The 12651-nt window shown below is 40.4% G+C and overlaps 1 protein-coding gene across 3 annotated transcripts in view; it reads right to left on the bottom strand.

Annotated features, from left to right (window-relative positions):
- The window catches only part of slc1a9 (solute carrier family 1 member 9), a 38172-nt gene that overhangs the window by 9196 nt on the left and 16325 nt on the right, over positions 1–12651 (bottom strand). The window contains exons 2-7 of one of the 3 annotated variants that reach the window (XM_066641855.1): positions 10748–10894; positions 9101–9253; positions 7766–8019; positions 4549–4654; positions 3035–3161; positions 177–410 (exon numbers count right to left, since the gene is read on the bottom strand). In XM_066641855.1, the coding sequence (XP_066497952.1) occupies positions 177–410; positions 3035–3161; positions 4549–4654; positions 7766–8019; positions 9101–9253; positions 10748–10889 (1016 nt within the window). In that variant the 5' untranslated portion in view covers positions 10890–10894. The remainder of the gene's footprint in view (positions 1–176; positions 411–3034; positions 3162–4548; positions 4655–7765; positions 8020–9100; positions 9254–10747; positions 10895–12651) is intronic. The other 2 variants (XM_066641856.1, XM_066641858.1) reach the window with 2 other exon arrangements.

Genomic DNA, 12651 nt, shown 5'->3' with positions numbered 1-12651 from the left:
GTTTAGTCTGCAAAGTCATATATTTCTCATCATAATTCAGAGAGTGTATGATTTGATTGGATTTTGATTGTTTTTTAGAGTGCAGAAACACTGTAACATCCATCTGAACCTCAGGACTGTGAGAACGGATAAATGAAGAGCAGTGAGACAGGTTCAGTTCAGTGAGACTTGATTACCTGCTGGCAGTCCCGAGAGCAGTGATCCAGGCCTGGAATATTCCAGAATAAAAGGTAAAGGGGTTTTTCCGTGTCACAGAGAAGAATATGATTGGTAGGATGATTCCACCATGGATAATCAGGCCGACAATTACAGTCACCATGTACATGCCCAGCTGCCTCGCTACCATCTCCAGGTCACCGATGGCTGCAATCTTCCCACAGATGAGAGAGGCAATACCCACCGGAGAATACCTACAAACAGAACACTGATATTAAACACTGGAAGTCTCCACTCAATTTGTCACGCTTCACATTTTCTACAAACCGGATTCCAAAAAAGTTGGGAAACTAAACAAATTGTGAATAAAAACTGAATGCAATGATGTGGAGATGGCAAATGTCAATATTTTATTCGTAATAGAACATAGACGACAGATCAAAAGTTTAATCTGAGTAAATGTAAGATTTTAAAGGAAAAATATGTTGATTCAAAATTTCACACTGTCAACAAATCCCAAAAAAAGCTGGGACAAGTAGCAATAAGTGGCTGGAAAAAGAAAATTGAGCATATAACGAACAGCTGGAAGACCAATTAACACTAATTGGGTCAATTGACAACATGATTGGGTATAAAAAGAGCTTCTCAGAGTGTCAGTGTCTCTCTGAAGCCAAAATGGTAAGAGGATCACCAATTCCACCATTGTTGCGCAGAAAGATAGTGCTGCAATACCAGAATGGTGACCCAGCGTAAAATAGCAAAGACATTTAAGTTATCATCATCAGCTGTGCATAACATCATCAAAAGATTCAGAGAATATGAAACAATTGCTGTGCGTAAGGGTCAAGGCCGTAAAACTCTACTGAATGCTCGTGATCTCCGGGCCCTTAAACGTCACTGCACCTCAAACAGGAATGCCACTGTCAAGGAAATAACAGAATGGGCTCAGGAATACTTCCAGAAAGTATTGTCAGTGAACACAATCCACCGTGTCATCCACCGTTGCCAGCTGAAACTCTACAGTGCAAGGAGGAAGCCATTTCTAAGCAAGCTCCACAAACTCAGATGTTTGCACTGGGCCAGGGGTCTTTAAAATGGAGTGTGGCAAAATGGAAGACTGTTCTGTGGTCAGATGAGTCACGATTTGAAGTTCTTTATGGATCACTGGGACGCCATGTCATCCGGACCAGAGAGGACAAGGATAACCCAAGTTGTTGTCACAACTCTGGTTTTTAGCTGTTTTCGATCAGTTCTCTTTCTTCTCCGTTCTGCTTTTATACTCAGTGCTCTTATTTTTCCACACTCATTGTGTCTGTTTTGCTGCATCTAACCACGTCTTTGCACTCTCGCATAAATGCTGGCTCAGACAGAGCAGAGACAGTACGGAGGGAAACAGTGCAAACACAGGTCTGCGATGGGTCAGTGGGATTTCTGTTGGTCTTTTTGGACATGTGTGTGGTTATAACTACACGTTTTTAAGGACAAAAAGAATGTGGATTCATATTTGGCCTGAGTTTGGCTTACCTGCTCTGCTACTTTGAACATTCGCTGCATGCACAGCAGCAGTGTTTATGGTATCCTTTCAATGGTTTACTCACTGTGAGAGGCACAGTATAGGGTTCACAAAGTGATGAAGTGAGCTCTCTAAAGGACTGGCCAGGAAACTAAGTCTGGGATTTGTCAGCTATGCCTTACTGTAAAACCGCCCGGCATTTCACAAGCCTTTTATCAGTGTGGTCACATTTACTCAGATCTACGTTTAAGGTCGGCATGAAATTTGCCAGCAGTGTTTGAGGGTAAATTTTGGGTGAGGCTGCGTGTGTCTTACATCCTGGAACATGTTCAAACAATTTTCCTAAGAACAAATTGCTTCAGGTCTGATCTCAGTCAAAATGTATTTGCCTTTTCTCGTTGTGGATTTCCCTTTTCTCTCAGTTTCCGCTCTCACGTTCCTCTAGCTCTTGGACTCTGTTACTCCATGTGGAAAACATATTTTATATCAGTGAAAACTGCACAAATTCAAACCAGGCTCCTAAAAAAAATCCCCAGTTCCTCCTGTAATTTCCACTTCCTCAGAATATCTGACAGAAAACTACAAAATGCTAACTTTGAATTTAGAGGAAGACCCTTCTAGATTTGGAATGAGAAAATAATAGCCTTGATAAACCCAGCTATCAGCTGCAGAGATTCCCAGAAAGGTGTGTTCACTAATCTTATTCTTCACTAGGAACAGCCACGTTAAAGTGTGTGTAATCATAACCATAATGTTCAATTATTTCACCAACACAGATCCCAAATGTGCAGCTGCTTAATTTAATCCCTTAAACCACAGACGTATTATTGAGTAACGCCTACAAATTATTCTGTATTTGAAACTATTGTTTAAGCCCTCTAGCAGAATTAGTAACAAGTGTTGACCCACACAGAGAAGCTGGGATACAGCAATAGACACAATCACATGCTTTAGACATAATTCCTCTCATTTCTCTCCAGTTGTGTCTGTTCCGTGTGCTCGGTTTTGTGCCCGTGCCCTGCCTTGTTTACAGTTCACTTGTCATTTGGTGTCTCATGTTGTTGCCTGTGCCCTGTACTTTATTTTGCTCCCTGTGCTCATTAGCTCTGTTACAGCTAGTCAAAAATGCAGCTACACGCCTGATCACAGGCACTAAAACGAGAGAACACATCACCTCTGCCATGCTTCCCTTCCCTATTTAGCCCTGCATTGTTTTCTATTTTGATGTGCAGCACTGTCTCTTTGTGAGCTGCAGTGTGCCTCCCTGTTCAGTTCATATGTATGCTTACTGTCCTTCTGAGTATGTCTGTGGTATTCATTTTCTGTATTTGTCAGTTTAATAAAGGAACACACACAGCCACTCACCACATGATCATGGACACCATCTTCATGATGATCTCATTGAGGATGTTGAAGAAATCTGTCATGAGTTTTCCTTTCTCCCCCATTTTGCCCATGCAGATCCCAAACGTGATAAAGAATCCAATCAAGCCTGAACACAAACAGAGACATTTACAGAGCGGTGTATGCAAGTAAATCTGTCTCATCAGACTTTGAAATATTACCACACCTTTGAATTTGCAGCACTGATTTTTTTGCACTGAAATTATGCATCTGAATATAATTGCTCTTGAACTCGTGAATTTTCAAGAACACGTTTTCACTGTTACTATTCAAAGTTAATAAATTCAGATAAAAAAAATCAAGCTCAAATATATTTCGAAGTTGCTCAAATTCGGTACGAAATTCAGATGCCAAAATACGAGTTACAAAAAATTGAGAGTACACATCCGGGACACCAAGGATGAGCAATCGATTCATTAGGATTTTCTGTTTCACCTTAAATGGTGCAGTAGTTGCATTCTGTCGCCGCTAGATAGCAAAATACGAACACAACTTCCATACCGTGGATACTATCTCTTTATTTTCAAAGTGTCTCAAAAATCTGAAAGTCTCACTAAAGACACAATTACAGACTATTGATATCCTGAAAATGAAGAAATTTTACTGTGGATATATTTTGTAATCGCCCTGTGAACATAGCATGTGATATGACAGAATAGTTCGTCTACTGGATTTGAGCAACTTCAAAATATATTGTTTGAGCTTGAATTTTTTTATCTGAATTTATTAACTTTGAATAGTAACAGTAACAAGTTCTATTCAAGAGCAATTATATTCAGATGCATAATTTCAGTGCAAAAAAAAAATCAGATGCATAATTTCAGTGCCACAAATTCAAAGGTGGTAATATTTCAAAGTCTGATGAGACAGATTTGCTTCCATAGCAGTGGTGTTAGACTTGGGTCATGGAGCTGCAAGGTTTAGTGTTAAGTGATGAGTTGAAACGTGTGTGTAACGTAATGTAAATTCAACTCTTCTAAAGACTGTACATTTGAACATACAGGCATTATATATAAATTAAGCTGAAAATAATAGCTTGTTTTCATTTCATTTTGAAATAACAAGAACATAAACATAAACATATCTGCCCCATAAGCCTGTATGAGTTTACCATTGTTTATTTACATTTTTTCCTGGAAGAGACAAACATAAATTTGTTTCAATGGTACAAAAAACCCTTTCCAATTCAAAGCATTAAACAGAAATCAGAATGTTTAATAAGTCCCCTTTAAATAATGAGAAAGCACTAAACTATGTAATGTAATGGCTCATTGGTACTCAAGTCTGACACCTGCCAAATTAAACAAATAGCATCCATCAAAACCATCATCCATCATTCTGAAAACCTCAACAGTAGCATAACAGACATGTGAAATCACTCTCAGTAAACAGTGACACACTGTGAATCATGACGTTAAAGCCAGCTGAATAAACCTGTACGAGGAACCATGTTTATAATGCAGGATATTTCCTACCGAGCACATTCATTCCCCACTTAAACTCCAACTTCTTCTTGGTGACAATAATCGGCTCCGTCTGGTTCTCAGTGGGCACCGCAACCTTCTTCAGAACCGTCTGGACCTGCGGGGAGCAAATAGAGGACAGATTTTAGACACTTCCAGGAAATGAATCATGAGCAGCAGACGAGAGATGTGTCAAAAGTAATCGAAAAAATGTAAACAGCTAAAATTGGGACGTATGATAGAGATACTTTTGTCATGCTTATCTTCATGTGTTGGCTATGTTGATCGGATGCCATGGTGAATTCACACAGAGATTAGAGCCATTAGAAGGTTGGACCTCAACGATTTTAAACCTCTAACCACCACACACAGGTTTCTGATCATTACACAAAACGAAAAAATGAAAGAAAACATGAGGAAATGTTATTCAAATTCTCTAAGGGTGATCCAGATGAGTGTAAATTAAGATGTTTCCTCACAAGGCAACAGCCCTTTTAGGCAGAGCCAGCTTTAGACTTCAATGCGTTGCAGTTTCAAATTACCCTTGAATTGCAAAGTACAAGAGATGAGACAAATGGCTCCACTGAGATCAAGTTCAAATAAATCAGTGCAAACACTCACACCACTAAGAACATCAGAGCTTTCTGACAACTGCTTTTATTACATTATTTACAATAGTCAGCCTTTTATTAGCAAAAGAACACTGAAATGCCAGGGTGACAGTTCATGTACTGCAGACCCTTTAGGCAATTCACCTCTCCTGAATATGTGAAAGATATAAAGCAGACGGACATTAATCAAAAACTAGAAAAAAAAAACTGTGGAACCAAGTCCAAAAACAATTATCTACTGCACGGCACAGTACGACTTACCACAAAAACACAACACATAAAATTATTGTGTAAGAACTTGCTTGTGGCAAATAAAGTCAAAATAGACAACTTAATACATTTCTGATGGTCTCCAACTTTCTGCTTCCAGAACAACAAACATTGAAGTGTTTTTATCTGATTCAGAAAGCTCCTCCCAACCACTCCATGAAATAAACAATTCAGGTATATTAACAAAATACACATGTTGACTGAATGATATAAGCCTTACAAAGAGATATGACTTCACTGATTATGAAGGGAGTTACAGTCGTCTCAGTTCCTAACACAAGTCCCAGGTATCCCCAGTGACAAAAAAAGCCTGTCTCACACGATTCAGTTATTTTGAAGGTGATGTATTATGACAAGGGTGGCATGGTGGTGCAGCAGGTAGTGTCTCTGTTACACAGCTCCAGGGACTTGGAGGTTGTGAGTTCGAGTCCCGCTCCGCATGACTGCCTGTGAGGAGTTTGGAGTGTTCACCCTGTGGGTTTCCTCTGGGTGCTCTGGTTTCCTTCCATGGTCCAAAAACAGGCTGGTAGGTGGATTGGTGACTCAAACTGGTGTGTGTGTGTGTGTGTGTGTGTGAACAAAATAACAAAACAAACAAACGGACTTGAGGGCAAACACAAAGCGAGGAACAGATGTGGCAGACTAGAACAGGAAACGTGACAGCTGAGAAATGAAACAATACAATACGAGGAATTGGAACGAGAAACAACATGACTAGGAATTAGAACGAGAACATGACTAGGAATATAGAACGAGGAAACAACATGACTAGGAATAGGAACGAAACAAATGACCGATATGAGGAAATGACACAAGGGAACTTAAATACATGATACAGACGAGACACACCTGAAACAGATAACGAGGACGACGGACAAGGAGGCGGGACATGGGCGGAGACATGGACAATAACAAAACAGAGCCATGTGCTGAGAGAGCACATGGCGGGGAAAACATACATGACCGGACGAGAGCGTGACAGATAGGCATTTACAGACAATGAATAAATATTATAACAAAATCACTTTCTGAGTACATTAGCACATTAGTTTGGGGATATGGAGCTCCTACCAAAACAAAAACTGTAATATAAAGAAGAAAAATAAAACAGGCACATCAAGCGAACTGAGTAAAAACAGAGAAAACGAGAATGGAGAAGAACGAGAACTGAGTAAAAACAAAGCTTCTGCTGCTTGCTCCTCACAGCTGAGCGCTTTGTGTTTGGTTTAATCTCAAGCTCATCCTCAACAGGCGCTGAAACAGGTTGTTCTGAACAAGGCTGTTCAGAAAAGATAATAAGTGTTGTGTTGTTTGATCCTTGTGGAAATTTGCTCAAAGCATGCAACAGATGTTTCATTAAGACCCCAGAGAGCTGTGCTCCCTTGTGGAAAAAGTGGTGTAATAAAAGGCCTGAACATATCAAGCGGACAAACACCACGATGACCAGAAACAGCTGGTTGATGTGCCATACTAGTGTTTGATTGCTGGGAGACTTCTGAATGTTCTGTCCCCATCCATTCACTGTGGTTTACTTGCGTTGCCTGTGTTTATTCCGGGTTTTTGCAGAAAATTGCAAATAATACAATGATGTTACTGGTTGAATATGTGGTAAGCGCGCTCAGTCCTTCAGACTGTACAAGCGCTCAATTCGTTAACATGTATTATAACTCTGCTTTATATGAGCGGTCCTCTTTGTCTTCGTTCCTAAATGTGGTTTACTCCAACCTTGAGAACATTAATCAAAATAGTACCCTTAGATACTATTGGTTCAAGCCATATTTCATATTAAAAAGAAGTTCACCAAGTCTAACCTCCACAAAATGCCACTCCTGATATTACCATGGACCCTGGGTCATGTCATGATAGACCACATTTCAAAGGGAACACATTCTCCCCCTTTCTCTAAGAGGGAACACGGTTCTTGTTCTTAATGAAACGTCTGTGACTTGCTTTGGTCAAAACCCCACAGCAGCTTCTCCCCCTGTCTTGTCATGTTAGAATGGCCTGTTTTATCCCATGTTTTCTGACTTAAGCACATAACAAATACGGATTCTGTGGTCTTTTTTTTCTAGAGTGTGTGTGTTGTTGGGCCCCGGATCCCCACATGAATGTACACAAGCGAATTTCTTCATAGTATGTCTCCTGGCTGTCAGTTATGATATAATGACTCATGTTCTACACTGTCTAGAGGCATCACAATTACAGCCCAAAGTGCAACCACAGAAACCACAGAGTTCTCTGCAATTTCTCAGTTTTAACTGACCATTCTTCAGCTTTCACTGATCCAGCAGGCATGCTAGATACAGGCTGAAGACGTAGATTTAGAATGAAGGTGGGTGTAGAGTTACCTGTTGAAAGCAGGCCTGAACCAAGTTCTCAGGGAACAGGTTTCGGATTAAGTCCAGAAAGGCATCCAGACTGCTGACATCTTGGTCTTTGGGGCCAGTGCTCACTTGGCTTGCCCTGAGTTTGGGATTCCCTGGGTGTATCCCCAGCACCAGGATCACACCCAGCACAGCTGCAATGACTGTGGTAGACATGTAGTAAACCATGGCCCTGCTGCCCATGCGGCCACTGGAGCGAGCATCCAATCCAGCCAGACCTGCCAGAAAGAGAAGGGCCAGAAAGACCTGAATAGATGAAATGTTTATCTAACATTGGGTTTCATATTAAAACATCCCTCCAGTGTAAATGAAAGTTGGAGGTAAATATATTTTGCAGTGAAAACATAGCTTCCTACTTTACAGAAAAGCCTGTGTGTATGTGCATGTATTCTGACAGACTATATTACAGTGCAAGTTCAAGAGGCTTTAGTGTAATTGTAGCTATATACCAGTACACAGTGAAACAAAACAACTTTCCTATAGGTCCAGGGTGCAACACAGGACACAAGAGCAAAAAATAAAGTGTAATTATTACGAAGAAATCAAAATAAATATAGAACAAGAGCAGACACAGCACAGTTCCTCTCCTCCCACGGCTTTCCCTCAGTCTGTGTCTCTCATTGGCTGTAGCTGGTCTCCACACTCACTGCCATTCACAACACCTTTCACAGTAGGAGTTAGAGTCGCTGACAGGTTATATATCACACCTGCCAGATATTTGTCTAGCTTCTGCAATCTCTTGGATCATGTACAGCAGTGGTTCACACATAATGACTCAACCTGAGGGTTTTTCGGCTATATCCAAAAACAGTCTGCAACTGGAAAATCAGGGATAAAATCTTGTAGTGTGAACCTGGCATAACAATATTTAAGGTGTTAGAGGTGTTTCCTCTTGGCTAAACCTTCTTCATCTGTAACACTGAACAGAGAGATGGGTTTAGGGGTTAAATCTATGATTGGACTTTCACAGAATATTCGTAGCTATGAAGTAACACAAGTTTGCACACCACATTTAACACTGTTTGTATGCCTTAACCATTCAGCGCCACAAAAAATACAGTTAGTGTTCTCAGTAACAATGTACAACTTACTTTTTGTCCCCAACATGTCTTGGCTAATCAAAAACATCTGTGTTACAGAGAAGGAAACCGACTGATAACAGTTCAAAGGTTTCCCCATTCTCAAACTAGAGAGTACCAGGTCTTCCCTACTGCAACTAAACTGATAAAACTAATGAAAGGAATGATACTGATACATGATGATAATGGCAGGGTGTGTGTGTATGTGTGTGTGTGTCACCTGTAATGAGGCTGGAGATGATGAGGGGCAGGATGAGCATTTTCAGCATCCTCATCAGGATATCTCCCGGGAAGGAAACTAACATAAGTATATCTGAGTCCAAATCAGGAACGTACCGTAACAGCAAACCCAACACTGAGCCTCCTATCACACCTGGGAGGAGTGTGTGCGCCAGAAAGAGCGACAGAGACAGAAGAGAAATGTAAAGAGTAAAGCATGGTAAATTTAATCATATGATGACAATGATCATGACTCTCTGTTTGATACATAGAGATTCTGAAGTATATATTTTGTTGTGTAGGGAGACAGAAAAACAGAGAGAGAGAGAGAGAGAGAGAGAAGAAGAAGAAGAAGAAGAAGAAGAGGGTAATTCAGAAAAAGAAAGAGTTACTGAATCACAGTGGGAATACGTGGAAAAGGAAAAAGAACAAGTAGGGGACAAACGGAGGGCTGGATCGAGGTACAGAAAATGACAGATTAAAGCCAGTACAACAGGCCGCAGGCGACTGTGACCACAGTAGTGACCACTTGTGCTTAGTTTCCTGATAAAGGAAATGCTTAAACAGTGACAAGACCACCCCAGGGACAGCTTTGGATTTACATTTTAAAGAAAAAGTAGTAGTCACAAAGCCTTTTAGGCTGCATGTGAACTGATTCCTGATTGGGGCTTTAAAGGGAGAGGGATTTGATTATCCAGCCTTTGTTTATCCTCACATAACCCTCTGTTGTCACAAGGGACTCCAGATCATTGGATACATACCAAGTGTATGTTACACTGTATTCTATTTATTTTTTAGGGTTGTTCATTTTAAGTTGCTAACGCAATGCTACATTACATTCAGATAAAAATGTCTTTAATATCATACTCAGTTGGTAACATATCGTCACTGTTCTGTGAAAAACATGTATCTCCAAAAACTTTACAGGAGAAGGAAATAGCTTCTTAAATTTCAGTGGAGTTCAATGTAAAAAGATGTTATCCAGAGTCAATTTTGGAGCAATTCTATTGGTCCATTCATAATGAAATTGTCACATGATGTGAAGGACTGCTGCTGTGTTCATATTCTGTAGTAAACTACACATCCACAAAAATGGAGATACATGTTTTTAATTGGATAGCGATGATAAGTAAGGCTTAATAAGAAGAAATTAATCAAAATTACTACGACACATTGTAAAAAGCCAAAAAAAATCCAAAATTGTTTTTTTGATTAGTTTTTTGTAAAGTCCTGCTATACGTAGGTTGCAACTGTTGTTGTTGTTGTGGAGGTGCACACTTGGTAGTGAATTTTCGCTCGTAAACACAGAGGACCACAGTTCAGCCTTTTCAGTTTGAACCAGAACAACGGCATTTCTGAAATCAGTGATGGAAACACACACCAGAGGAGTCAAAATGATGACAAGAGGACTCCCATGGCGAGGAGAGTGGGGAGTAACGGCTGGTGTTGTTGTGGAAACTGTGTGTCTCTAATGGAGAAACACTGCACACCTACTCACTGCAGGACTGTCAGTAGTTGCTCACCTGGGGGTTTTACATTTCATGCTATAACTTTTGTCTTTACTGGAATTCTGTGAAGCTGCTTTGTGACAATATCAGTTGTAAAAAGAGCTACATATAAATTAAATTGGTTTGATGTTCACACATACCCAGCACAGTAAGGGTAAGTAGAAGGTTGCGAGCGAACCAGCTGCAGTGTTGATGCGAAGCGCCTTCCTTAGTCCCTGTTTCCCCTCTATCCTCCGCCATGCCAGCTCCGCCCATCTGCTTCCCTAACTGTTGATTCGTCATCCTGCCTGAAAGAGAGAGAGATTAATACAGAGAGTTTACTGGAACTAATGAAGTATAATGATAATTAATGGCAAAAAGGACATTGCTATTCTGTCTTCGGGAACAGAAGATGAAAGCAGTGGCTGTGTAAGACTACTTAAGACTATTAAATATTTTGCTGCTTGTGAACGGAGAATTGTTTAATTATTAGGGTCCCTATGGCTGTGGTCCTGTTTTGCTTTTACTATGCTATACTGCTCCCACGGTTTCCAGTGGTAGAGCTCCTTTAATTTCTAGACTTGTTTATTTATCTTAGGAATGAAAACCTCTTACATTTTATTAAAAGGGGCATATAGTACCTCTTTTTATCATTATTGTACAGGCTTGGAGTTTTAATGGGACGTCTGTTACATGCTTTTGTCAAAATACAACAAGGATCAGGCTCCACAGCAGTGTAAACAGCCCTGTTCAGAACGACTGTTTTCAGAATGAGCCTCTGTTTTGTGCCAACGTGAGGGGCCTTTCTGCGTGAACAGCAGAAATGCTGCATTTTAGCCATATCACTTTATTTTGTTTCTCCTTTTCTGTTCGTACTCTACACACTTATTTCCCTATCTTTACAGTTCACCACTGACATGTGTCTAGCAGTGCCTTAGTTCAATAGCATTTGGACTCTAATCCTGTTTCTAGCATCTGCTAAATGACAGAAATTTAAATAAAAGTGTGCAAACACTTTTCTTTCTACTATGACTTGATCTTACTATGCTTAAGCACATAATATCACAAGCAACATCTGAGGCTGCCACACCATTAGTCTGCATGAGCCAGTCTTATCCACATTATAAACTCAGGGTGAGAAACTGCTTGGGGTGAAAACAATATGCACAAGGTCCAACAAAGCTTATCAGCACACAGCATTTATTCAAGCACCGTATCCACACTGAGACAGCAATGAGGAGCAGATGAGGAGAGAAAGATGTGCGAGGAGCTGTTTCGGCAGGGAGGGGGAGTGTGTGTACACTGTATGAGCGAAGAGGTGAGAAATGCACTCTGAGTTTGAGTAGGATTTTGGCCAGCGTTCAATAAAGCTTGTCCAACCTAGCAACAGTGTTTTGTAAAAACGTGTTTGTGGGCCGAACCTTTTCCAGGAATCTTTTGAAGTTTTCAGAATTCTTGAGTTTCTCAAAAGTCACCTGCAACTCCCAAAAATATTTTTTGGAATTGTTTGCCAATAACTTTCAACTTATTCATTTTTTTATTTTATTTTATTAATTTCACAGTCAGCCACTTTTATTTAATAAGAATATTAGAATAAGAATAAGAATAGTTGGTGTGTTCTCCCCGTGTCCGTGTGGGTTTCCTCTGGGTGCTCCGGTTTCCTCCCACAGTCCAAAAACACACGTTGGTAGGTGGATTGGCGACTCAAAAGTGACCGTGAGTGTCTGTGTTGCCCTGTGAAGGATTGGCGCCCCCTCCAGGGTGTATCCCCGCCTTGCGCCCAATGATTCCAGGAAGGCTCTGGACCCACCTGAATTGGATAAGCGGTTACAGATAATGAATGAATCTTTGTTAGTGCGCTTGCTATAAATATTATGTTGGTGCGTTTTGAAGTGCTTTGTTCTGCTGTAACAAAAATATTCCCTTCAGAGATCCATCTCTCTCTCTCTACCTGTCTATATGTCTCTATTTATGTGTCCATTCTCTCTTCCTATCTATCCATCTGTCTTTATCTCTCTAGCTTTTCATCTTTCTCTTTCTCTCTTTCCATCCATCCAAATGTCTG

This window comes from Hoplias malabaricus, chromosome 13 (genome assembly GCF_029633855.1).
Source record: "Hoplias malabaricus isolate fHopMal1 chromosome 13, fHopMal1.hap1, whole genome shotgun sequence".
In the NCBI taxonomy this organism is placed as follows: Eukaryota; Metazoa; Chordata; class Actinopteri; order Characiformes; family Erythrinidae; genus Hoplias; species Hoplias malabaricus.
This window is presented reverse-complemented; position numbering and strand designations above follow the sequence as displayed.